This window comes from Hypomesus transpacificus, unplaced genomic scaffold (genome assembly GCF_021917145.1).
Source record: "Hypomesus transpacificus isolate Combined female unplaced genomic scaffold, fHypTra1 scaffold_48, whole genome shotgun sequence".
In the NCBI taxonomy this organism is placed as follows: Eukaryota; Metazoa; Chordata; class Actinopteri; order Osmeriformes; family Osmeridae; genus Hypomesus; species Hypomesus transpacificus.
Window position 1 is genome coordinate 259,650 of NW_025813996.1, and position 27,949 is coordinate 287,598.

Here is a 27,949-nt window from a genome sequence, read left to right on the forward strand (position 1 = left end):
AAAAACAATAAAGAGAAACAGGAAAACAATAGTGAAAATGCTTAACAGCATTCTCACAATAATAAGTATGCAGAATAACAATAGAGTTTTTGCTTGCAGCAAACACACTAATAAATGTAAATGTCGTGATCCACGGAGTGTGAACTAAATGGGTTGTTTCTAGTCGGACCTGTTACGTTGTGGGACACAACACATGTTGCCGTTCTATACGCGTGGTTCATACACTGGAACTGAGAAGGTACATTTTCCTTATACTCTATTTAGAGAATGTAAATTATAACTAGAGAGGGTACAACCACAAATTGTAGGGTGTGCTTGCTTGCAGATGGGTCCGTTTCTTAACTGCTATTTTTACAACTGATATTTCTGTATATTTTATATGCCTACTTATTATTTATGAAGATCGCATAGATTTAAAAGGATAGCTTACATTTGTTGCTGCAAAATACAAAAAGTGAAGTGTGCATGTAAGTCGCTCAGGATACGGGCGTTTGCTAAGATTACTAAATGTAAATGTAGAATTAACCTAACCCAATTTAGGTGACTTAAACGTCACCATAACTTTTCCCCTTTTACAGTAGTGATATTTTCAAGCATTTAGACCACTCATATAGCATTCATTTATTAAGAACCACCTTTGAAACAAGCTAAACCCCCTTGAAACAAGCTATTCTAAGTAACGTTGTCACCGGCAGTATTATTAGCTAGATGGAATCGCGATTGAAACAGTAGCCTACCATCTGCTAACTGAAAATATGCCCCCCAAAAACGCCAATAAGTTTGACATTTATTTAGGGGGAAATGGCTAATTCAAAAGAAGTTTACTGGAAGCGATCATTGTCAGTAACAATAGGTGCGTTCGACAAGATCCGACTTCATGCGGCGCCGCAGCCGGCTGCAGGCGGCTGACTTGATTAAGTGTATTCTGGTTAGACTTTATGTCCGACTTGAGACGGCGCCGAGGACACGTCACTGTGACGTCGCCATCAAAGTACCGTGAGATCGATTCGAGAACTGCCGGCTGTGTAGCCGAGCGCATTTTCTCAAGAGCAACTGCACGGGTTCAAGTGACGACACAGCAATAGGGGTTATGCGCAACATTCTTCCGGGTTCTACAAAACAGATGTAACTACTTCTCGCCGGCCGCTTTTGAGGTAAACACAGCGTAGTAAAGGCCACCTACTATAGCCGGTGTTTAAAGGAGCTACCCTTAATTACAATTTCCCATGTACACAGGATTGCCAAGCGGACTTCCAGAGCCCCAAGTACCCTGGGGAGTAGCCTCTTTTGCTCGCAGACGATTAAAACAGTCAAAAGAAGACTGTCCCTGTAGAAGTCCAAGTGGACTCAAAGAATGCAGTGTTTGGCAATCAACTGCAACAACTACCAGTGTGACAGTATTTATTTACAGGTCAATTTTGTCGTAGCGTAGGCCTAATCTTATATACCTGCTAACTTTAACGTTTTTTTTGGCCTAGTAGTAGGCTAGTAAACGTAATTCCTTCTAGGAACGATAGGTCCTAGCTATAGAAACCAGAATAATGATATGGATATGACACTAAATTAAAATGAGCTTCTTAAATTAATTTGCTGAATTCATATATTTCATTGATAACTTAGCACTAATTGTGTAGCTATGTAGCCTACTGTAACGTTGTAGTTAATGTGTAGAGCTAGTGTTAGTGCTACCTCCTGGGAAACGGTCTAACGTTAGGCTATTATAACGTTATATGAACTCATCACTTTATTCCTGTCACACTTACCCTAATGTAAAGTGTAATACAACTTATAAAATCATTGAACTTCCCTGTCAATATAAGTTATTTGGATCACCTAGCGCTGCAGATGTATACAGAAGTGAGAAGCGGAAACGATTACATCTGTTTTCCGGTTCGAACGCTGAGCGCTCCGCATAACCCCTATTTCATGATTGGCCAGACTCACACACGACAACTTTGACGCGTGTTTTGGAATATTCGGACACCTTCAGTTTTGCCAACGCTCAAAAAAGTTTAATTGAATAAAAAATGTGTTGAAGAAAGGGTTTTAGTCAGCCTTTTTCACTAACGGAAAGACTAAGTTAAATTATAAATAAAGTAAAGTAAGCAAACAGCGCTTGATCGGCCATGACTGACATCAACGCAGCAAACCACGAGAAGCTGGAATGTTCGACTTCACAGAGCCGTTTTCAACTCCTCCCCATTTTATAAGTTGTATTACTCTCTACATTAGGTTAAGTGTGACAGGAATAAAGTGATGAGTTCATATAACGTTATAATAGCCTAACGTTATAATAGCCTAACGTTAGACCGTTTCCCAGGAGGTAGCACTAACGCTAGCTCTACACATTACAACGTTACAGTAGGCTACATAGCTACACAAATAGTGCTAAGTTATCAATGAAATATATTAATTCAGCAAATTAATTTAAGAAGCTCATTTTAATTTAGTGTCATATCCATATAATTATTCTGGTTTCTATGGCTAGGACCTACCGTTCCTAGAAGGAATTACGTTTACTAGCCTACTAGTCTAGACTAGCTACACTACTGTAGTATGCATTTAGCACAGACGAAAGTTAGAGCTACGTAGGTAGCTAGCTAAAGTGACGAGACTGAATCAGTCTTTAGACTAGAGCCGTGCACGGTGGAGAAGATGACCTCAGAAAATGTTGCTACGAGCAAGCTGGCCTAGCTGCTGTTGCTACTGGTAGCCAAACTTAAAGTGGAACTGAACTGCGATTAAACACAGTGATATTATAATAGTATAAACATTTAATGACATAAAAAATTATATAACATACAACTGTATGCCATATTCTTTTAATGCAGGACTCCAGACTAACCTTTTTTACTAGGAGCACAGACACAGTAGACCCTGACTGAAACTTTTAGGAGCGCAAGCAGAAAATTAAGGGGGCACACCTTATATTTACCTCCAATGCATTTATTAATGTAACTAGAGAGGGTACAATTCAGTGGCAATTTTTGACCCTTTTTAGGAGTGCTCAAGCACCCCTAAATTTAATCTCAGCACCCCCCAAAATATATATTTTTAAATATATTGTTTATTAACATTTGATGCTGGTAGTTCATGAAGAAAGGGACATCCTTAGTTTTTTAATGTATTCAATATTTTGCATAATAATACATAAATGTATTAATTGTTATCCAGTGAAATTAGGGATTAATATTAGCAAGGGGGTTTACGTTTAGCACTTTTGCAAGGCAAATTTCTGGGGAAATTGTGGGTTGTGCTTGCGTCGGTTGCAGATGTATGGAGCTAAATCAGGGCCAAATGTTTTGTTAATTCGAAAAAAAAATCTTTAGTCGAAAAACTAGAACTTACATTGACAATGTAAGTTTTGGTCGACAACGTGAAAAATAAAACCATTTATTCAAAGAAAAAATAAGTATGCCAAAACATTTTCAGGTTGAATAACATTTTGATTAAATTCTGGAATAATTTTGAATGCGTTATTAATTTTCATTTTTCACTTTCATATTTTCAGTTTCACATTTCATGTTGTCAGATTCCCAAAAAATGTTACGGCTTCAAATGTTTTTTTATGAGTTTATTTTTTCTTTTTTTCCAGTTTCATTTATTTTTATTTTTTTTGACTTTAGGCCCCGATTTTGCGTAGGGGGCGTGGCTTCAACTCAGAGGCGGGAATTATGAGTGACAGCCGAACAAAGAGGCAGAAGACTCGGCAGTCGGCATGGCGTCCGCTCCGCCAACCCATTCTCATACGTCTGCGTATCTATGACACAGGTTTACACATCTATTGTGCGTGCCATATATACGCCATATCGGAGATCACTAATTAGACGTGTGTGATAAATATTGAGATGATAGTTGTCTCGAGTTATAAAGAGTTAAATCAGAAATAAAAAATCTCCACAGCCCACCCTTCCATAGCTGGCAAGAACCTGGCCTGTATAGACTACATCTTATATTTCCTGTGTGTGTGTGTGCCTATCTGTTTTGTTGGTGGCAATTAATAATTATTGGTTGTTATTTAAAGGTGGTTGAGGTGAAAATTACCCCACAAAAACGTGTAAAAAATACTTTTGGAAGCTTTGATATCGTGAATCTCCGTAAAATCCGAGTCTGAATGATGTATGACGTATAATGGATAAAGAGTTAATGAAGTTCTGCGTGTGATAGAGACGCATTTTCTGTTGAAATGATAACATGATAGAAATGGATGGGAGGAATTTGAGAATGAACTGCACGCAAAACAGCGATTTGGCGTATATATGGCACGCAAAATAGATGTGTAAACCCGTGTCATAGATACGCAGGAGTATGAGACTGGGTTGGCGGAGCGGACGTCATGCCGACTGCCGAGTCTTCTGCCTATTTGTTAGGCTGTCACTCATAATTCCCGCCTCTGAGTTGAAGCCATGCCCCTTACGCAAAACTGGGGCCAAAGTCTGAACCTGAAAAAAAAAAAAAAAAATGCTGAAAACTAATGAAACTCAGAAAATAAAAATTGAAGCGGTAAAATAAAATCTGAAAGCATTGAAATATGAAAGTGAAAAATGAAAATTAATAACTTATTCCAGAATTTAATCTAAACAAAATTCAGCCTGAAAACAAAATTGGCACACTTATTTTTTTTTTTTGAATACATGGTTTTATTTTTCAAGTTTTCAACCAAAACTGAAATTTTCAATGTCAAGCTTTAGTTTTGACTAAAGATTTTTTTTCTTCGAATTAACAAAACATTTGGCCCTGATTTAGCTCCATACAGACGGGTCCGTTTTTTTACTGTCATTTTTACAACTGATATACAGCGACGCACCACACAAGCTTGAGTTTAAATACATTATTTAATGTGACATTATGTACTGTACATTCAAGTCTTAGCTAAATGACTTGTATGTATGATGCACTTTTCGATCAGTCCTCGGACACCACAACACATACTTGCTGAGTATAACAGCAAGCTCAAACACAGGCAGGGATACAGTAGGAACGCTAGTGGTAAATAAGTAGCTGCTAGGCTCCATGACGCCGGATAAGAAGGGCTTGTGAAACTGCTCACCAAAAGAACGAAGGGGAACCCACTTGTCTGTAGGGCTGTCCCCACTTTGTCGACCAGTCGATTTTCTGGTCGATATGCTCTTGGTCGACTAAGATTGTTTTAGTCGAGTTGCCGTATAACAGTGTGAGATCTGATTCCCGCTTGTGTCGTCATTGCTGAATTAACGAAATGTTCAACATAAATTATATATTATATTATTTAAGACAAATAAACCAACTCTTAAAATATATAATTTAAAAGAAAAGGCTTTACTGTTTTCCCTTTCGTTAATCTGCGCTTTGTTTTGGTTTGGTATTTTGCACACCGCACGAGCACAATTGGCTGCAGAACTACAAACTCTGCCATTGCTTACTTCGTTGGTGTTATTAGTCAAAATGGCAAAGACATCTGTGGTATGGCGGCATTTTATTAGTGTACATTTACAAAGTACCGGGTGACTCTAAAAACGTTGAATGCAAACTCTGCCAACAACGGTTTATTTTTCATAGTTCGACGTCGAAAATGATGTAGCCTACCACCTGAAAAACGTAAGTTTACATTTACATTTATTCATTTAGCAGACGCTTTTATCCAAAGCGACTTCCAAGAGAGAGCTTACAAAAGAGCATAGGTCACTGATCATAACAACGAGATAGTCCCAAACATTGCAAGTAGCCAAAACATGAAGCATACATTGTGAAAAGCTAAACAAGTGCCAAAGGGAAGACCCATAAGAGCATGCAGTTATACAAGTTACAAATTAAACAACATGAACCACAAAAGTGCAGGACTGTACCTGTAGAAGAACAATCAACAGTAAAATATTTCACAGCGAGTACAAGACTTAACTTCGTTATATCTAACCTAAAAGAGCAACAAGTCACTCAATAAGAGTCATTGTGACCCTGGAGGAAACTAACTAACAAGTCCAGCCAAGCATTCTTAAGTGCCGTTGTACTCCCGGAACAAGTGCGTCTTGAGCCTTTTCTTGAAGGTGGGGAGACAGTCAGTGTCCCTGATGGAGGTGGGGAGCTGGTTCCACCATTGGGGGGCCAGGCAGGAGAAGAGCTTGTGTTGGGACCGGGCAGTCTTGAGCGGTGGGACCACCAGGCGGTTGTCTGAAGAAGACCGTAGGTGACGGGTGGGGGTGTAAGGCTGCAGGAGAGACTTGATGTAGACGGGTGCAGTCCCGTTCACTGCTCGGAAGGTCAGTACCAGGGTCTTGAATCTGATACGGGCGTTGATGGGTAGCAAGTTGGCCTAGCCCTACTTCACTCATGCTAACGCGCTGGGTTGAAAAAGCAATATGCCTATTATAAGAATCACATCCAAATCGAATGACATTATCTTCTCCGGCCAAGACAAAATCTTTCTCTGTTGCAACGTTCCCCACTCAGCTTCTACGTAAGTTCGCATGCTGCAAGTTTTCAGGCATTGATAAGCGCGCTCTGATGATTTGCATGTTAAACAAACAATATTTTAAATTTTTAGTACATTGTAAGATATACTAAATACCATCGGCATTCGGTTACAACAGGACTGGTGATATGAGTCCTATTATTAGTAGGCTATTAGCGGCTGAATCTGCAATGTACGTGTTTTTTTTTTTAAGCGTTTCGAAGTTCGATTAGTCAATTTTCAGACGTCTTAGTCGAGTTTTGGTCGACCAAAGAAAATCTTAGTCGGGGACAGCCCTACTTGTCTGGCAGATTAAGACATGTTCGTAGGAACTTAGCGAAAAATAGCCTAGACTAGAATTTTAGCTACAGTACTAATGCTGAGGGCTTGCTGATATCGCTGTCTTACTAGAACATCGTATCTATGCGTCGTTGCTAACGTGTGCTGACATTGCACACTCAATACATTCCAAATTTGTAGGTCGGACATGCGCGAGTGCTTGTAAAAAATGCTTGCACCGTCTCAAAAACTGGTCGCAAAATGCTACCATTTGGTCGCAGTCTGGAGCCCTGTACTAATCGAAAATCTAGTGTGTAAATTATGTACTTAAAAAGACATGGGCGCCGCCATGTTAAATAACGTATACATGTGACGTCACGAGAATGGTTGGGCTCAATTTCAACCCGCCAAACTGCATTAAAAATTGAAGAAAATCGACCCATCATACCTATCCCTGTTCATCCTATGGCGTATGCTTTCGAACCAATACGTAATTATGTACCCGCAGGACCGCAGTTCCATATGATGCAGAATATGTGGTTTTGTCGGAAGATATAAATACCCTGTATGGTCCAGCCACAGCAGATCACATACCTGTCTCTATGATAATAAATCTTGACAGTCTACCTGAGCTGACTAGCTATGATAGGGGAGAGCGGGGGCGAAAAACTTAATTTTAAAAGAGAATGTTTTAGACATAGATATATTTTTGCTTGGGTCTATAACTTATAAGTGTGGTCTATCAATACCAGATGGTATTTTGTACAAATGTCGAATAACTTCAGTATAATTTCATTTTGAACACAAGTTGCATATTGTTACTTTCGACCCCATCAGTTGGGACGAAAGTAACCCAGGGGTGGGTCAAAAGTAACACAACGATACAAGCTCGATTTTTTTGTGTTACTCTGGTTTTTAAATATCAGGGTTCGTACGGTCATGGAAAACCTGGAAAAGTCATGGAATTTTAAAATGGTTATTTCCAGGCCTGGAAAAGTGCTTGAAAAAATGAAATCCCAAAAGTGGATAAGTCATGGAAAGTTGTTATAATCATATTTTCATGTTGTTCATTTACGCCTAGTTTTAAATAATTCACATGCGTTTAAAAGAAATACGTTCAAAATATAAGCAGGCATACGCTCTCATACTAACTGAAAAGTTAGATGGCCATAGCAACAGTAACTCAGAGAAGCGCGAGGGATAATTCAAAATGCCAGGAAAGTGTAGCTTTAACGATGCTTGGCTACAAATGGAAAGATACATTAAACAGACAAAGACCCGGGACGAGCAAAATGTCGGTTGTGTGGTGGAAAATCATTCGACATTTCAAACATGGGAGAGGCGGCATTAACTAGCCATTCCAAAGGTAGCAAACATCAGAGCGCTGCTGCTAGCAAAGCTACAGCAGCCCGGTGATGGGTGCTGCTAGCAAAGCTACAGCAGCACCCATCACCGGCTTTCTCACCACAGTGAGGTCCACTGCTACGCCTAGCAGCAGGGTTCGATAACCGATGCTGTGACAAAAAATTAAGTCCTAACTGCGGAGGTAATGTGGGCTGAAGGGGCTTATTTTCCCGACTATGACCGGCGCACATTATGCCACTTATTACACGGCTACTTGCCAAAAAAATAACTTAACACAGTGTGTCTTTTTAAAATTTATTTGTTACCGTTCGTCGTGTTGATCAGCAGAAAAATAGTTTGACGTTGAACTTCGTAGACGTTGAACATTCTTTAGGCTTCAAATCAGCTGATGTCGCTAAGCAACGGAGTACGCTGGTGTTGAAAAGTTACCGGACTGCTTGCGGAGTGCTACGAAAGATGTGAATCCGAGGCTTACGGCCATTTCCCTTGACAGCGGTCAAATATGCATAGCAAAGTTCAAATGTAAAAAAATTGTTCACCGCAGAACGTTGGGAAGCCCCATTTAAGTGAATGAAGCATTCTACAGTATTACGAACAGCCGTGTAATACAACTTTTTAACGTATACACCAAGATTTCACAAAAAGTTTGGTCATGGAAATTTTGTTTAAAGTCATTGAAAAGGCATGGAAAAGTCATGGAAATCCGTTGGTCAAAATGTGTATGAACCCTGAAATATACATATTTTACATATACCTGACTATGACCTTGTTAATATGTAACTGCAAACATATTTAGTCCATTAGTTTTGCAAAAAAAACTATGAATTTTACATTTCAGTTGTATCAAATATTTATTATCATTTTTTACTGAATCAGACCTCTGTCTGTCTTTCTGACCCTCACTCTTGGCATATTCTGTTGATATAATATGACATAAACATGTTTTAATAAATGCTTTCCACAAACAGAAATTCACCACATACTATTGCATTAGCGGCGGGACAAAAGTAACAAGTGTTACTTTCGTCCCGACAGGAACTCCTGACATTTAAACCAGATTTACTTTTATACTGAAAAACTCTGACAAGGCAACCTTCAGAATGTGTTAGAGCACTAAATAACCTGTAGATTGATCTGTGACACATGAAATGGGAAACACAACTTCTAATTAGCAAAAAAGGACCGCCTCAGTAATTTACTTTGCGCACACGAAAAGTGCTTTCCGCACCCAACAGCGGCAAACGATGACAAAATCACGTGAAATTTGGCAGTTCCATCAATGGTTGCATGCTGAAGGTGCTGTCATAACTTGGAAAGCAAATGAAGTCAGGGCTCTGAGAAAATCGCTTTGTTACTTTTGCCCCCGCTCTCCCCTAATTATTAGCCAAATAGAAGACTGGACTGGACAAAGCTCACAGAATATGATCTATGGAAGTTTCAGCAGAATGATTTGTATGAATTCTGGAAGGAAGTTAAGGTTATCAATAACAGCAAGATGCCTTTGCCGTCCACGATTGATGGGATCTCTGGGGATGAATATATTGCTGAACGGTGGGGGAAACATATTTGAGAGATTTTTAACTGTTGAGAGTGCTGAATATCAGGTTGGTGATGTCACAAAAAATGATGGCATGGCCATTAGACCTGATGAAGTGTGTCATGCTATTGAGAAATTGGCAGTGAACAAAGCGTGTGGTCTTGATCAACTAACAGCTGAACTCTTGAAGTATGCAAGCCATAGAATCTCAGTGTTGCGATATGTTTCTTTGGATTATTAGCACATGGCATATTGCCTGACTCCATGTTATCGGTACTATTAGTGCCAGTTATTAAGGACAAAACCTGTAAGGTATCTAGCATAGAAAACTACAGGCCTATCGCTCTATATTGTCTAAAGTGTTAAAACAAATTATATTTGATAGACTACAACAACATATAAAAACATATATTTTTTAATAGTGTTTGGCCTAGCAAAATAATAGCTGCTTTCTCCCCTTGAGGAATGAAGGCATGACTAGTGTGGCACCACATTTAGCCAGTTCTTCAACAATCAAAAAACCCCTGTCTGCCATAACCTGATCTCCTGAATTGATGTTAGTGTACAAGTCAGACTGTGCACCGATCTCCTTGTCTGATATTCTTCCTCCCCACATTTTGTAAACAAATGATATTGAGCCAAAGGGCTGAATACCTATTAGAGCCTTGAGTGTGTTATGATGTTTGTAGTTTGACCTGAGGTTTAGGCCCTAGGCCTGAAATTGAATGGCCTGTAAATGAAAAACTCCAGCCAGATCACGCCACTGTGTGTGGTTTGTTTATTTACATCAACTGGACTAGTACTCTCACGCTAGCAAGCTTGCACGATATGCTACCCAACGGTATGCTACTCAACAGCAACCCAACAAAAACGTTTTATAAATTATCTGTGAGGAAATGTCTTTGTTAAATCCGGTCATGAGTGGTTGGTTGCCAGCCTGTCCATTGGTACCGGCGTTAGATGCAGGGAGACCGCCCGGTAAACGTAGATTAGGCTACTATAGCTGGATCTGTGCAAACATTATCCACAGGTTCCGTTGGGTCGATTTCGATTCAACCGTGGCAAAACGGAAAATGCCTTATCCTTTACATGCCTGTGTACATTTAACATTACAACCCCAAACAAACAAGATTTCGGCTATGCTATGCTACCATACTAACTGCTGTTGACAGGATGACAGTTATCCACCCGGAAGTGTCTTGGCAACCTTTGTTTACAAACATTCTGATTAGGTCGCGTGAGACACGCTTTACTTCCGCATTCCTCGATAACATTAGGTGCGTTCGACATGACCCGACTTCATGCGGCGCTGCAGCCGGCTGCAGGCGGCTGACTTGAAACAGTGGCTGTTTATCAATCCACGTTTTTTTCCGTTCTTGTGTTCTTGCTAACTCGTTTGACGTCATCTTTTATTGCCCAAGTACGGTTCCAATCCAAAGAACACAAGTCACCAAGAACGCCAAAAATACCCGGAAATGTTCCTGATCCGCCCCTTTTACAGAGGATGCATCGGATGGTGACTTGACCAGAGAGAACGCTTCTGATTTCCCAGAAGTCATTGCAAGATGTCAAGCGAGGCGGACAAACCTCACAAATGTAATTTTTTACTTTTCATATTTCAGCTAAACGGTACGTGTAAATCAGCATCTGAATTAAAATGTGACGAGAAATAGGCAGTTCAGTCGCTGAAAATGTTCTTATTTTATTGATGAAACGGCTAATTTGTAAATTTGCTCCGACTTGTCGATAACCTAGCTATAGCATCTCAGTGCAGTGCAAACACTAGTTAACAGGTACTGTAAGTTAGCAAGGGCTACCGAAAACGTAAAATTACAGGTAGACGGACCATTTTTTAGCTTTGTTATCTAGTTTTTGTAGTGAGTCAGTGTTATCATAATGCTGCGAGTCCAGGAAAACCCTAACCAAAAGAATCAAAAGAATCAAAAGAATGTACTTGCGTTCTCAGCGTTCTTCGGATTGATAAACAGCCAGTGAATTCTGGTTGGACTTTTTGTCCGACTTGAGACGGCGCCGAGGATACGTCACTGTGACATCGCCATTAAAGTACCGTGAGATCGATTCGAGAACTGCCGGTTGTGTAGCCGAGCGCATTTTCTCAAGAGCAACTGCATGGGTTCAAGTGACGACACAGCTATTTCATGATTGACGCAAAACTATACGTCCCAAAAAAAAATTATATTTTCCGAGACCCAAGACTCTGCCGAAACCAGAGATGTCCTTTATATGTCTGTGCGGTCAGAAATACAACTCTACCGGTGATGTATCACCCGATGCATGACTCTGGATTGGCACCCCCTCGCGGGAGCGCGACAATCAAAGAGTGAAGGATTTCGTCTTGATATTGCAACCAAACGAAGGGGAAATAGAAGTCTCACATTATACCTTCTTTGTTATAGAATTCAAGAGAAGAATGTCGGTTATCTGTGTAAATATCAGATGCTATTTTCAACACAAAATCCTTAAAATTTGCCATTCAAACCGTATAGTAACGAACGCGAACCAGCATTCTTGCTCCACGACATCGCATTCTGAGGAAATATACCCCAGTATGATTACCAAAGGAAATTTATTTTCTGTAGCAGGTTCAAAGTATTTCACATGGCTCTTCATAGTAATGTATAGGTTCAAAGGCATACGATTTTAATGCAGCTAGCCTGCGCATACGGTGGGTTACTCAGACAGGTCGAAAACAACAACCTACTGATCCAGAATAGGCGATCAGCTGTCCTGAGAAGGGACCAAAGGTTCACATGTCTATAGCCTACAAAAGACAAGTACTAAAAACGATATATCAACATCAAAATAAATGTTCTCACCATGAAATCATGTTTTAAGATATGATATATTACTCTATATAATTATCCCCCACCTACTATGGACTATTCTGTTTTCAGACCTGACCAACCTATACACATGTATTGGTATTCAATTGATGCTATTAAATGTACATAATGCTGGAGTAGAAGGGAAGAAAAGTATGCGGGGGGGAGAGCATTTCATGGCAGGCCTTGTTTTCCATTTGATGCAAGTGCAATACACCCCCTGCTAACACCGACTAGGAAAGTGTTACATGCCTCATACTAGTGCCCTCAGTGTACAGTAAGAATCATTTGATGCTGGGATATACAGAACAGACAATAGAGGGGGGTGCATCTCACGACAGGCTTAATGCACCCCCTGCTAACACTGACTAGGAAAGTGTTACATGCCTGAAGTGATGGTTCCCAAATTAAAGGACTCTAATTTTTTCTAAGATCTGCTGTGACATCTGTGGGAGATGGTAACACTATGTGTGCATGCAGAGGCCTAAACTATTGGAGGACTACTCGTGCCTTGCGTGCAGATAATCCCAAAAAAGTCATTTGTTCTCATTTACATTTATGCATTTAGCAGACGCTTTTATCCAAAGCGACTTCCAAGAGAGAGCTTTACAAAAGAGCATAGGTCACTGATCATAACAACGAGGTAGTCCCAAACATTGCAAGCAGCCAAAACATGAAGCATACATTGTGAAAAAACTAAACAAGTGCCCAAAGGGAAGACCCATAAGAGCATGCAGTTATACAAGTTACAAATTAAAACAACATGAACCACAAAAAAGTGCAGGACTGTACCTGTAGAAGAACAATCAATAGTAAAATATTTCACAGCGAGTACAAGACTTAACTTCGTTGTAACTAACCTACAAGAGCAACAAGTCACTCAATAAGAGTCATTGTGATCCTGGAGGAAACTAACAACAGGTCCAGCCAAGCATTCCTAAGTGCCGTTGTACTCCCGGAACAAGTGCGTCTTGTGCCTTTTCTTGAAGGTGGGGAGACAGTCAGTGTCCCTGATTGAGGTGGGGAGCTGGTTCCACCATTGGGGGGCCAGGCAGGAGAAGAACTTGTGTTGGGACCTGGCAGTCTTGAGCGGTGGGACCACCAGGCGGTTGTCTGAGGAAGACCGTAGGTGACGGGTGGGGGTGTAAGGTTGCAGGAGAGACTTGATGTAGTCGGGTGCAGTCCCGTTCACTGCTCGGAAGGTCAGTACCAGGGTCTTGAATCTGATACGGGCGTTGATGGGTAGCCAGTGGAGAGAGATGAGGAGCGGGGTAACATGGAAGCGTCTGGGTAGATTGTGTTCTGAATCCTATGAGTTTTTTTTTCCTATGGGTTGCACATGCTGGGAGACCAGCGAGCAGTGAGTTGCAGTAGTCCAACTTGGAGAGGACCAGTGCTTGGACTAGCAGCTGGGTGGAGTGCTCAGACAGGTATCTCCTGATCTTCCGGATGTTGTAGAGGGTAAATCTACAAGACCGGGAGACTGCGGCAATGTGGGCCGTCATTTGTCAAATGCTCCCCCCCCCCAAAAAAATATTGATATATAGGTATGTATATTTATACATATATGTATATATAATATTCTTTTTTTTCTTTTTTCTAATCAATGTATTTATTCCCAAGTGTTTTGCACCCCCCCCCCCCCCACACACACACACACACACACATATTTTCGTCCTATTTCCCCTAAAGCAATAAAGTTATAAAGTATGTTCTAAATTGCATAAATGCTGCCAATTAATAAATGACGTAACAACTTATTGTAAATGGTCAGTAGCCTAGCCTATTGATTAAGGTAGGCCACTCTGAAGCATGTACACTGCCTGTTTCATTTGATCTTTATAGGCTAAGCATTCTGTAGGAAATATTAACAATAAACCCACTTTTTATTCATTAAAACTACTTAAGCATAATAATGCACCTAAAATACGAACCTGAGAAAGGGCAGCAATCGCTATCAAATCAACAGACGTGCAGTTTAGCTAGCAGGGGAAGAATACAAACAACGACAATCACCAGTTAACTTGATTTACTATAGTCTTATACAATAACGGGCTCAAGAACTGACAACAGACAACATAAGTTATACGACTTACAGTTCTCACGGACGCAGACACGCAATCTCAACTGCGGTGTGAAGCGTGTGTCCGTGCTGTTCTCCGACATGCACTCCAAAAATCACTGCTGATATACGGACTAAACTTTTGTACAGCCTGATTTCTAATACCGTGGCGGCAGAAATGTTGCCATAGAGGAAACACTGCACTATATGTTATCATTCCAGGTTAAGAATACCATACCAATGGAGGCTGCGTTTGAAATCGTAAATCAAACTTTTGTCAGCATTTTGAGTGGAAATGTAATTTGCATTTGTAGGCTACAGGTGTACTAGTCGTGCACGTCGGGCTGGCCCTCGCAGCGGAACGACAGTTTAGTGGCCGCTCTGTCCATTTGAGCACCTCACAGTTGCGTATTGATCAGACAAGAAGACACGCTTATCAACTTGATTATTATTGAGCAAAACAGAACGAGGGTTCGGCTGTAGCCTACTTGAAACATACTATTGATAACATATTCGCTGACATGCATTGCACGCGTGATTAACAGTTTTTTTTTTTTCATCGCTGACTTTTTTTGCCTTTTGGCGCTCAGGATTTGTCATTGGCGCTCGGGAAAACGGCTTTGGCGCGCGCCAACATTTTCTCTATGTAGGAAAAACCCTGTATTAGTTAATGTGTTAAACAAAGTTTAATTATAATTTATATATTTTCAAGTTACTTCCTATGACTTTTGTGTAAAAATGTTTGTTTTTATGTAATTTAATTTGTTTTGGCATTAATCATTGTTAGGCTGGTTTATTTACATTAAAATAATACTTTTTTGGAACAAAGGCTTCCTTTATATTTGGGGATTACCTACATGAGTGAGTTTGGTGAGTGTGTGCATTGCACAAGATGGGGCTTGTACATGTAACCACAGTAAGTTTCAGGCATGTAACACTTTCCTAGTCAGGGTTAGCAGGGGATGCATTAAGCCTGTCATGAAATGTAACCCCCTCTATTGTCTGATATGTATATCCCAGTATCAAAGTATTCTTACTGTACACTGAGGGCACTAGTATGAGTAACCACAGTAAGTTTCAAGCATGTGACACTTTCCTAGTCAGAGTTAGCGGGGGGTGCATTTCATGACAATAAGGAATACAACAAGCCTGTCGTGAGATGCACCCCCCTCTATTGTCTGATATGTATATCCCAGCATCAAATGATTCTTACTGTACACTGAGGGCACTAGCATAAGTAACCACAGTAAGTTTCAGGCATGTAACACTTTCCTAGTCAGTGTTAGCAGGGGGTGCATAAAGCCTGTCGTGAGATGCACCCCCCTCTATTGTCTGTTCTGTATATCCCAGCATCAAATTATTCTTACTATACACTGAGGGCACTAGTATGAGGCATGTAACACTTTCCTAGTCGGTGTTAGCAGGGGGTGCATTGCACTTGCATCAATTGGAAAACAAGGCCTGCCATGAAATGCTCTCCCCCTGCATACGTTTCTTCCCTTCTACTCCAGCATAATGTACATTTAATAGCATCAATTTAATACCAATACATGTGTTTAGGTTGGTCAGGTCTGAAAACAGAATAGTCCATAGTAGGTGGGGGATAATTATGTTTTATTTGTTCATTTATTGAATTGACTTAAACAATAAGAGTAATATATCATATCTTAAAACATGATTTCATGGTGAGAACATTTATTTTGATGTTAATATATCGTTTTTAGTACTTGTCTTTTGTAGGCTATAGGCATGTGAACCTTTGGTCCCTTCTCAGGACAGCTGATCGCCTATTCTGGATCAGAAGGTTGTTGTTTTCGACCTGTCTGAGTAACCCACCCTATGCGCAGGCTAGCTGCATTAAAATCGTATGCCTTTGAACCTATACATTAGTATGAAGAGCCATGTGAAATACTTTGAACCTGCTACAGAAAATACATTTCCTTTGGTAATCATACTGGGGTATCAATGTTTCCCAAAGATTAGAAATCTAGTTGTGGCAGCTGATATAGCTGTCGGTCTTACTAGAACTGCGTATGTATGCATTGTTGCTAACGTGTGCTGACGTTGTGACTGTGTGCATATGTGAGAAAGACGCATGAGTGACAGAGAGACGGAGGGAGAGAAGGGGAAAGGAAATGCAGCTGAACGAATACGCTGCGTGTTTTAACCTAAATAGCGATAAATAAATACAATTACGAAACGCAATATGTGGCGGCCGGTGTTGATTTTGTGGCGCACCGCCACAAATTTGTCTGTGTGGGAAACACTGGGTATATTTCCTCAGAATACGATGTCGTGGAGCAAGAATGCTGGTTCGCGTTCGTTACTATACGGTTTTAATTACAAATTTTAAGGATTTTGTGTTAAAAATAGCATCTGATATTTACACAGATAACCGACATTCTTCTCTTGAATTCTATAACAAAGAAGGTATAATGTGAGACTTCTGTTTCCCCTTCGTTCGGTTGCAATATCAAGACGAAATCCTTCACTCTTTGATTCGCGCGCTCCCGCGAGGGGGTGCCAATCCAGAGTCATCCATCGGGTGATACAACACCGGCAGCTTCAAAAACGTCTACGTTTTGCTTTCGCTGACGAATTTTACCCACCTCTCCATTTAAGTTAGTGAGAGAATTTGAAAGGCTGCTCTCGATTCAAGGCTCATAGCTGAAAATCTGTAAATATGAGCTATTTAGTAGTTACATTGGCTGAAAGAGGACAATTCTTCCTACATTTTAAGGTATAACTTGTTTATGTAAGTTAAACTATATGAACGTCAGAGAAATTTGCAGGAGCGGTTAGAACCAAACTGTACTGAACTGTAGCGAGTGGTACGTGACAGTGAAGCGAGTGGTACGTGACATTAGCTAGGGGTACATGCCAGTGGTACATGACAGTAGCTAGTAGTGATGTGTCGTTTGTGAACGATTCATTCATTTTGAACGAATCCTTACAAGGACTCAGGAGTAACGAGTAGGGTGACCAGAAGCATGACCCTGAAAAGGAGGACACTTGGGTACAAAAAGGAGGACAAAGGGTCAAAAAGGAGAACAACCCCAAAAAGTTGTTAATAGGGGGGGGGGGGGGGGTTCTGAACTCCACGTAGGTTAGAAGGAGGTCTTTCTTTTTGGCATCAGAAAACTTACTCGAGTGGTAAATTGCGACGGTGGGCAGGAAGGGTAAAAAAGGAGGACAAAAAGGCGAAAAGACGGACACGCAACAGCGGTCCGGACAAAAGGCTGGAAAACCGGACTGTCCTCTCAAAGAGTGATTCGTTCATTTTCTCGTGGCCGCGCATCGGGACTGTTGCTCGTCCAAGTAAACAGAAATTATTCATTCATTTCCCAACTCGGTCTTCAGGTACGAGTCTTTGGATCATTTTTCACGTGACCTGCATAGGTTCAGTACTGGTAGCTAGAGGAAACGAACGATTCGTTCATTTCCCGACTCGGTCTTTCTACGAGTCTTTGGATCATTTTTCACGTGACCTGCATAGGCTCTATAGTTAGAGGAAATGAACGATTCGTTCATTTCTCGACTCGGTCTTTCTACGAGTCTTTGGATCCTTTTTTCACGTGACCCGCATTGTATTTTTTAGTAGAGGAAAGAGTTTCTTCATTTCCTTTTGCGTGGCCGCTGTTTTAGTAAGACGTGAATGATATTTGCTCAAGTCATCATACTGACTGGTTTTGTTATTTTCACTTTACATTTACACTTAAAGTTTAATGCAGTGTAATTGTTTGCCGTGATAATTAAATGCTAGTGTGATAATAAATGACAATCATACAAACTGTCATGATATATTATTTTAATGCAGGAATTTCTTTTGAAATAGTATCTGCTGATGCACATGTCATGCACTAACCTACATGAGAATATGATACGTGTTTGCAGTGGACGTATAGCCCTCCCCCCCCCCCCCCCCCCGAAATGAACGAATGACTTGAACATAGATTTGTTCATTTTACTGAACGAGATTCAAAGAACCGAATCAGTAAAATGATCCGAACTTCCCATCACTAGTAGCTAGTGGTACATGCCAGTGGTACATGACAGTAGCTAGTGGTGACAGCGCCTCCACTGGTACATGAGTTACTGTTCTGTTGATAGGGGTACGCAAGTGTCTCGTGGCGGTTGCATTGGGTGTCTTGCAGCTTTTGTTTACTGTCATGTAGTCTTACTTACGGCCATTTTAGAATAGGAGAACAGGCTATCGACTTTTATTAAAAATAAATAAGTTAAACTTTTCGTGCTAGCCTACTTCTTTTTCTGTTTAACAGTTCAGCTTTCAGCTTCTCCCGCATTGTAGGCTATTTAAGCTCTTAGCTTTGTTGATACAGTTCAGCTTCCACACTGCCTCTTGAAATTCAACCATTTCTTCGATTGCTTCACAACGTTCAAACGAATTCTCCCGCATTGTATTTAAGCACTATAGCTTTGTTAGATGATGCAGTTCAGCTTCCAGACTCCCTCTTTCGTGTGAATCATAATTTTTTTTTAAATTAATTTCAGCTTGCGGGTATTTTCAATTGAAAGTTTTTCCCTTCTCGTGATATTTTCAGGCATTTAGCCTACTGATATTGCATTCATTCATTAATAAGGAACCCCTTTTGAAGCTTATATTAACAACGATGTTACCAGCAGTAGCTATCTCAGATGGAATCGCGATTCAAATAGTACCATCTGCTAACTGAAAAGTAAATTGTTGGCTACTACTACTACTAGACTGTTTTGGTAGCGATTGCGTTGGTTGAATTCGATTTAACGTTACTGCTGTTGTACGGTCTAGGCTGAAATGAATTATTTTCATGAACAGATTGACAACGTTTAGGCTCTGGCAATGGAGTTCAGGTTAGTTGTCTCTAGTCAGATAGGTTGAAAGACTTTTGATTGAAGTAAGGGTTCTGCCGAACATGTGCCGCCGTTTGACATCCTACAAACTGTTAACAGCTGTGGAGATGGGTTTTTTTAGCTACTAGACTAGGCTACAGTACAGCGTTGCAGTGAGCTACAATGGTTTGAAACCACAGGTAATGATAATTTCACCAACAAATGGTTTACTTGTAATCTAATGTAGGGATGGGACGTATGGCACTGACGCATAGATGCTTGTGTCGCAAAACCAATACGCACAGATTCGAAAAAGTGTTTTGGAGCTTGTATCAAATTACGAAACCACGTGACAGATGACGTTCAATGCTTCAAACGTCACAAACTGGTTCGAAGTTTTGCCGCTCTTCTGAACCAGAGCCATGGAAGGAACGAAGCCACCGCTTCTTGTTAAAGACAAATCTCACATTGTCAGAGAAGCAGCACCAGGCATCGCTAGAGTTTCTTCCATCAGTCATTATTATTTAGCCAAATCCGTATAGTAATAATTATAAATCCGTGCATTTGTGTTGTGTTATTTTATTGAAATGAAACGTAACATGATAGGACTAGGTAGGTCTATACAGTGCCCAGAAGACAAATGTTGATGATTCGTCAACATTGTCAACAGTAATAATAATTTGTAAAAATAAAGTTCCCCCAGTTCACAATAGACCTACATATCACAAATGTTAAGAAAAGATCGGTGTTATCTAGTTTAATTGATATAAAGACCATATCGTATAAACTCCGTCCACCCGCATTAACAAGAAACGATGTTTTCGGTGGTGTAGTTGGTTAAAGCGTTGGACGACAACATATTGTAAATGCGAATCTTGGATCCCGAGTTCGCGCCCCAGTGCAGGGACCCTCTTACGATATTCCTAAACTTTTACTGTGAGAAAATTACATAATTCTAAAGGCCTACGGATGTATCACAACATTTTAATGTGTGAGCACTAATATCAGATCAAAATGAACACATGTAGCCTTAATTAAATATAGAATAACGAAGGGTAGTCTAACGCTACTGTCGGAGACAACACTACGCCTCATTCAGCCAGTTTAAACGGCTGCTAGATGACGCTGTTCATTTTCAATGCGCCGATAGTTCGGCTCTTTGGGCCGGCACAATCCGGAAGAAACCACCAAAGCTTCACAAGGCATCGTTCGCCCATCGCTAATCTAATGTCATGATGTTAATGCTTCAGTGAAATTGTAGACTACTGTTTCCGAAAGTAGATGTACTTCCTCAATAATATTACCTTATATTGTACATTACACATCACAATTGTGTTTCATATCACAAAGTAAAATGAGCAAATAGTTATTACCCAGGCCTCTTTGCTTGTGGCGTTTCTGCAGCTGCCTTGCTGTAAAAAAATTAGCCTAGCCATCTCCCAGAAGTTAACGAGCTGCTTAACTAATGTTCTGCTAGAGATAGTCACGCGAGTTTTCGTGACGTTAGTGACGTTAGTGACGTTAGTGGCGTTAGTGACGTCAGTGGCGTCAGTGGCGTCAGTGGCGTCAGTGACCGTGGCTAGCAAGTTAGCCACCGTTAGCTTCACTTTTCGCCACAAAAACTTAATTTCTACTATACCGTGCAACGGAACGTAAATCCCGTAAATCAACACACTGGTACAGAATGAAAAGCACCCAACTCTCCCCAACACCTTAGCCTGGCTGCCAGCCCAACTTCTCCCCGCCCACAAAAAAATTTGTTCGGGAAGTTGGGTCTGGAGGGTCTCGTATTGGGAACAACTACATAAAACCAGGATCTGGGCGGACCAATGAAATTGCCAGGGCGGGCTTTATACGATGATGGACAGATGATCAACAGTAACGTAATCAACAACGTCACGAAAGAGCCCTTGGGTTGAATTTGTGTTCAACAAACAACATATTACGTTGCTCTGATTGGTTGTATGTCTATCCAATTGAGCGAAGAGGCATTTGTTTTACGAGTTCGGTTGAAACGCCCCATCGTCACAGCCCAACGGAGAGTTTTCAGACTCATATTCTGACTAGAATTATGAGTATGACAACGTCAGGCTACCAACACCTGGTAATATATGCAGAATATTTAGATAAGCACACACAGAAGAGATCCTTCTATATGAGACAGCCTAGCCACACACCCTCGCCCCCCCCTCCTGCTTTCCATGGCAGACCCTAATGTCTGTAGTTACATTCCATCCTGCTCAAACAGGCCTTCTCCTAACATAGGTTAAAGGTGACTCCATCTATCCTTAATACACTGCCACACAATCAGCCCGCCACAACAAAGATAACAATGGTTGTGCTCGCCGAAGGCGTGAGCACACCCAACTATACATTGAAGAACAAGTTAGCTTGTCAAAAAAGGAATTTAACTTACACATTTTACAGTACCCCGGCTGTAACAACACATTGTATCTTGGTTCCTCTACTATATTATAGTAAACAGTGTTATAGTCTAAACATGGGTTGTTTAATTGTTATGCTACCAGATAACCGTTAATTTCTCAGTCTACACTTTAATTCTGAATGCAAAGACAACCGAAGTAGCTGGATCACTTCTCCTTTCTCAGCCTGAAAATGCCAAAGAAAGGGAGACCAGCAGCCTCCAACAAGGACGTCCCCAGCAAACAGAGAAAGACTGTCTCCAACGGTGTATCGTCCCCCCTGCGCTTTGACACCCCGTCCAGTCTGTTCCAGAGCTTGATCTCACCTCTGAGTCAGGATGAGTTCTTTCGGGATTACTGGGAGAAGAAGCCTCTCCATTTGCAGAGAGCTGACCCAGCCCTGGCGTCCTACAACCAGTCTCTGTTCCAGCTCTCAGACCTGAAGGAGCTTTCTTCCCTGGGGCTGGAGTATGCCCGGGACCTAAACGTTTGTCGTTGTGTCCAGGGACAGAAAAAAGTGCTGAACAAGACGGGTCGTGTCAACTACAGTCAGCTGAGGAAAGATTTCGACCAGAAGAGAGCAACCATCCAGTTCCACCAGCCGCAAAGGTTCAAAGTAAGGTGATGGATTTTGAATACCATGAAGATGCAAGTTCTAAAAACTGTAGTGGTATCCTATCTGTAGTTATTTACTTTCTCAATACAGAGTTAATCTATAGATAGTTTGGTGTCTTATTGCATTAGCCAGTTATTCATTTTTGCCTGCGACACTCAAGTCAAATGTGTGGGTGTAAGGGTCTCAGCAAACCACTTGGAGCAGTAAAGTACAAATGTTGCACACACCGGCATGCCGAGATTAGAAAGTTCCGAAGAGTTATTCCCCAGTCCGTGGAAGATGTGGATTTCAAGTGGTGGTGTCTGTGTTCAGGATGAACTATGGCACATTCAGGAGAAGCTAGAGTGTTTCTTTGGTGCACTGGTGGGCTCCAACGTTTACATCACCCCCCAGGAGTCCCAGGGACTACCTCCCCACTACGACGATGTTGAGGTACAACAACATTCCACTGATCAAATAACAACCAGCAACAATTCAATTCAAATTGAAGAGATTCAACACTACACTGACCAAATGTTATTTAATCTTCATTGCACATATGCATACAGAATTCACTGACACTGGGCCAAAGTACTGTTTAACACACTGGTTTCAGATGTTTAAGGACACGAGTCTTGGGATTTTTTTTCCATTCGTGCATATGTCTTTTCTTTATCTGTTAACGATAAACATTTTTTTCCCCTTAAGGTGTTCATTCTGCAGCTGGAGGGGGAGAAGCACTGGCGTCTCTACAGTCCCACTGTGCCCCTGGCGAGAGAGTACAGCCTGGAGCCAGAGGATTGCATCGGCATGCCCACCCACGACATCATCCTCAAGGTACTGCACAACCCTGAGGTACAGATGGAACCCAGATCGCTGTCTGAGTTTAATGTTAACAGTTTAATAGTTTTTAGGAGCAGCTAGCATCTCAGTAGCTCACTTTGTCGGTCTGCTGGATGGTTTGTTCATAAAAATGGCATGCACATACGTTGTTGCAGCTATTGCGAATTCAGTCTTGTTTATACCCTGCATCTTTTGATTGCTGTGAATGAAATACAAGCCATGTGAAAGTCATGTTGAGCTACAGGTCCGTCCATAATATGACTGGGACTAACCGTCTGTCATGCAGGCAACTGAACAGATGGTTTGGTCTTTCTGTATACAGGCTGGTGATCTTCTGTACTTTCCCAGAGGAACCATTCATCAGGCTGACACCCCCGTTGGAGTGGAACATTCCACCCATCTAACCCTCAGCACCTATCAGAACTCGTACGTAAGGCCAGCTGCTGCTGCTGAATTCCTCCTAGCCTCCCCTGGATGTGCCCCTCTCCAGTTATCCCACAGCACAGTCGTGTCAAATCTCAAGTCAGGGAGAAACAATAAAGTTGGCATTTTTCAAGTAGCCCCATTTGTAAGCCTCTGTAATGCTCTGAAATGACACCTTGCCATCCATCAAAATCGGACCCTGTTTTTGACCTAAGATCTCATATCCTCCCCCAGGTCATGGGGAGACTTCCTGCTGGATGTGTTTCCCAGCTTCCTATTTGACTCCATGAAGAGAGATGTGAGCCTGCGAGAAGGCATGTCCCGCAGACTGTTACTGGTGAGCCCTGACTCCACAGTGGCAGGGATAGCGTAGACTTGGCTTTTATTCTTGAACTCATACTCCCAGCATTCACAGTAACCACACCTTTGAAACATTTTTTCTTCTGTGTTCTTAAAAAAAATCTGAAAGTATTTTTTTTTAACTTAGTACTTCTTAAGGCATATTGACTGTTATAACTATGTATCACCTGGGGTCCGCGACGTTGACCCCTTCATCCTCTGCCAGGAACCTCGGGGCAGTGGCGGACTGGGGGTAAAAAGTGACCCGGGAGTTAGACCGGCCCACTCAATACAAGGCGCGCGGCCCACTCAGTACACGGCACGTTGCCCACTCAATGCAATACATTTCAGTGCCCAGTCTAACCTTGTGTTGTTCTGTGTACCTGACAAATAAAAGACTTGAACTTGAAAGACTTGAACATTGTACGTATCGACCAGTCAGTGGCCTACCTTGAAAAATACCCACACACTTAACATTATTTTGGATAACAAAGAAATTGCATCATATATATCTTACGTTGAACTTCCGAAGTCCGTAAGAACACATTTCAGAAGACAATTAAGAACATTTTCGAAAAATAGGCACCATGAGTGTGAATACAGATCGCAAGAAGGAGTATAAAAGTCAGTCAGTGATTTTCGACTACTAATGGTCTTAGAGCAAATTATACGTGTTCAAGCTGTGTAATATAGAAAATACTTGGAGGTGCGGATGGGACTGCACCCGACTACATCAAGTCTCTCTTCCAGCCTTACACCCCCACCCGCCACCTACGATCTTGTTCTGACAACCTTCTGGTGGTCACACCACTCAAGAGCGCCCTGTCTCAACACAAGCTCTTCTACTGTCTGGCCCCCCAATGGTGGAATCAACTCCCCACCTCCATCAGAGACACTGACTGTCTCCCGACCTTCAAGAAAAGGCTCAAGACGCACTTGTTCCGGGAGTACAACGGTACTTAGGAATGACTGGCTGGACCTGATGTTAGTTTCCTCCAGGATCACAATGACTTATTGAGAGATTTGTTGGTTAGTTGTAACTGATTAAAAATTATTGTACTCACTGTGAAATATATTATTAATGCTTGCTTTTCTACAAGTACACTCTTGCACTTTTGAGGTTCATGTTGTTTAATTGTAACTTGTTTAACTACATGCTCTTATGGTTCTTGCCTTTGGCACTTTTGTTTTTCACAATGTATGCTTTATGTTTTGGCTATCCACAATGTTTGGGGCTATCTTGTTAAGATCAGTGACCTATGCACTTTTGTAAAGCTTTCTCTTGGAAGTTGCTTTGATAAAAGCTTCTGCAAAATGAATTAATGTAATGTATTACAATTCTGTTTGCCACTTGACTTATAGTTCTTAAGGTCGCAGTATCACCCCAACTCAAATACCAAAACCTTTGTCAGAATTTTCTTGCAAATCCAAGTAAACTTTCTTCTGCAGTTTTGCGCTGTCACATGTAGTGACACAGATTACACTCTGTCTAGCAAATCACAGTGCAGAGAGAACACTAACTAGTCCAGACAGCATAAGCTTGTAAACATGCTTATCTCTGAAAGCATGTTGGACGGATCCATTCTAGGAAATAGACTTACTGTCAAGCGTTGACGAACACAGTCGTTACACTTCGACTGTGAGTGACTCAAGTGTGTGTGTGTGTGTCTGTTTCTCTGTGTTTTCCTCATGTCTGTCTCTGGCACTCCTGCTCGCAGGGAGCCATTGGGGCTTCTGACACTAGCGGGCGCTTGGCCACCTTCCTGAGAGGCTTGGCAGATGAGATAGAGCAGGACAAACAGGATCTGCGCTCCACTGAGATGAAAAGAGACTTTGTCACCAGCAGACTTCCCCCTTACACACTGCAGCAGGGAGACCTCTCACCAGGTGTGTGTGTGTGCGCACGTGCACAGGTATGTTTGTTTTAGATTAACCACCATTTTGATAAGCTTCTTGCTCTGTGTGATTGTGTTGTTTAACAGCTGGAAAGATGCCTGCGCTGGAAGATACTGTGTGTCTGAGGTTCAAGGACCACATTCTGGTGACAGTGGAAGCCAGTCAAGATAGAACAGTGAGTGACGCTTTACTCTTCTTGGGGTGATGATTTTCATGGAAGTTTGCAAAAACTTGATCACTTCCTACTGTGTGTGTGTGCAGGATGAGGCCACAGAGTTGGTGGTATTTGTGTTACACTCTCTGAGAAACAACAGGGAGACACACATGATGGGAGGGAGTGGTGGTGACGAGGATGACGATGAAGAGGATGATGTGTTAGACTCTCAGGTAAGACGTCACCCTCACAAGCATGCCTTCATCCCAGACTCTGGGCTCTGACCTGAATATGGCTTTGATTGGTTATATCCCAAACTAATAGAATGAAGTGGAATGTTTATCTTCTGAACTGTGATGTTTTTAGGAACACACTTTGTGCTGTTTGTGTATGTTTAATTTCTCCCTCTCTTTCCTCAGCCCCGGGGCCTGCGCTTCCCTCTTACCCACCTCCAGGCTCTCAGTCAGCTGCAGGGGGCAGAATGCATCCCAGTGGCCCAGCTGAAGCTGCCCTCAGATGGAGACAAGGTTAACCTGGCCCTGGCCCTCTGGACAGAAAGCTTGCTGGTTGTGTGCCGACCGACCGACTAAGCAAACCCAGCACTTGTCTCAATTAGACAATGACATCTATGAATAAATAACGGTATACTTAATATCCTGTTTTATATAATTTTGGTATCATAGAGGGGATGTTATCATCAATATACGGGAATTAACGGGAATAAACTGGAAATGTTGGGGTAATTTAACAATTTTTACCTTGTCATGAGCAGACATGCATGCAAACATTATAATACAACTGTTAAAAATGTAATCTTTGACATTTTGTGAGTAGATCTTTGTTCTTTCATCGAACAACAAAAACATGAACGTTGAATAAAAAATGTGTATTTCCTATGATCACCACCGCCCAACCCATTTTTTTTTGTGCATGTTTTTCCCTGAATCCTTTCAGGTCTAAATGCTTTCTTCCTGGACCTCATCAACCCTCACTGTCCACTTCCTCAACATCTGACTCGTCGTCATCTTCGTTGTCACTGTCCAAGCTTGTTGAGGATGGCTCTGTGTCAGGCTCAAAGAGCCTCAAGTTTTCCCGGATTGCCACCATTCTTTCGCCAGAACAAAAATGTATTTCAATATGTTGCGAGCTATGATTGAAATCTGTCTGCGGTACCGCTCTTGGCCTCTACGCAATTAGGCGCTCTCACACTTGCCAGGCATAGGGCTGAAACGTTCAGACACAACACTGATGACAAAGACGTTCAAAAACAACAGAACATTTTATGTTTACATTTATGTTTCTGGCAGACAAGGTTACCAACCAGCTGCATTCAAGATCCAGGTGAGCTAGGTGTGCATAGTCTTGTTCTCAACAACATTTAAGTTCCCTGTTATATGCTTTTGCAAAACAACTTAAAATAAAAAAAAACAAATTCCCGAGCCAAAATTCCAGTGGAAATGTGTTCCGAGTCCGACACCTGGACTTCTGTTAGCGTGCTGCAGTGGCTATTTGCCAAGCTCAAGAGTGCGCTGACATGAAATGTTGCATGCATTTGTGTTTTGGTTAAACTGCTTTGATTTCACAGCGTTGATTAGGATACTGCGTGATTTTTTTCTGGGATTATCAATCTAAATTAATGCACTGACTGACAAAGTAAATTGTTAAAACTCAGATTTTACTGGGGCACAGCAGATTTATACTGGGGCACGTACCCCAGTAAAAAGGGTCTAACGACGCCCCTGATGAATAGAGTATATCTATATATGCATTTATATTCAATTATTCGACCACTGGAACTGAGATTGCTTGAGTAATCACCATATTTCAAGTGTAATTATAAGCAACCAACTTAAGGCAACACATTCCTCAGATAAGATTTGACTAGAACAGATAAGTTAAAGTCTCCACTCAGACTGTTCCACAGTATCTGTCC

General features: G+C 41.4%; 1 protein-coding gene across 4 annotated transcripts; it reads left to right on the top strand.

The window, feature by feature from the left end:
• The first annotated feature begins 162 nt into the window (after positions 1 to 162).
• On the top strand, positions 163 to 27,935 carry riox2 (ribosomal oxygenase 2). Of its 4 annotated transcripts, none has more exons than XM_047017091.1 (11): positions 163 to 238; positions 21,953 to 22,382; positions 22,695 to 22,814; positions 23,070 to 23,198; positions 23,527 to 23,630; positions 23,862 to 23,964; positions 25,685 to 25,853; positions 25,949 to 26,037; positions 26,124 to 26,249; positions 26,436 to 26,658; positions 26,971 to 27,935. In XM_047017091.1, the coding sequence occupies exons 2-10, from the start codon at positions 21,960 to 21,962 to the stop codon at positions 26,604 to 26,606; spliced, it is 1,434 nt and encodes a 477-aa protein (XP_046873047.1). In that variant the 5' UTR covers positions 163 to 238; positions 21,953 to 21,959; the 3' UTR covers positions 26,607 to 26,658; positions 26,971 to 27,935. The 4 variants fall into 4 exon arrangements, with proteins under 4 accessions (XP_046873047.1, XP_046873046.1, XP_046873049.1 ...); XM_047017093.1 differs by lacking the exon at positions 163 to 238 and adding an exon at positions 13,634 to 13,653; XM_047017092.1 differs by lacking the exon at positions 163 to 238 and adding an exon at positions 13,979 to 13,998.
• Positions 27,936 to 27,949: the final 14 nt, after the last annotated feature.

What these genes read in the sequence shown, in the direction of transcription:
- riox2 (XM_047017091.1), top strand. Translation starts at nt 21,960, where the DNA reads ATGCCAAAGAAAGGGAGACCAGCAGCCTCCAACAAGGACGTCCCCAGC. An exon ending in ACCAGCCGCAAAGGTTCAAA is followed by an intron (nt 22,383 to 22,694) that starts GTAAGGTGATGG and finishes GTCTGTGTTCAG; the next exon opens with GATGAACTATGGCACATTCA. An exon ending in CTCAGCACCTATCAGAACTC is followed by an intron (nt 23,631 to 23,861) that starts GTACGTAAGGCC and finishes ATCCTCCCCCAG; the next exon opens with GTCATGGGGAGACTTCCTGC.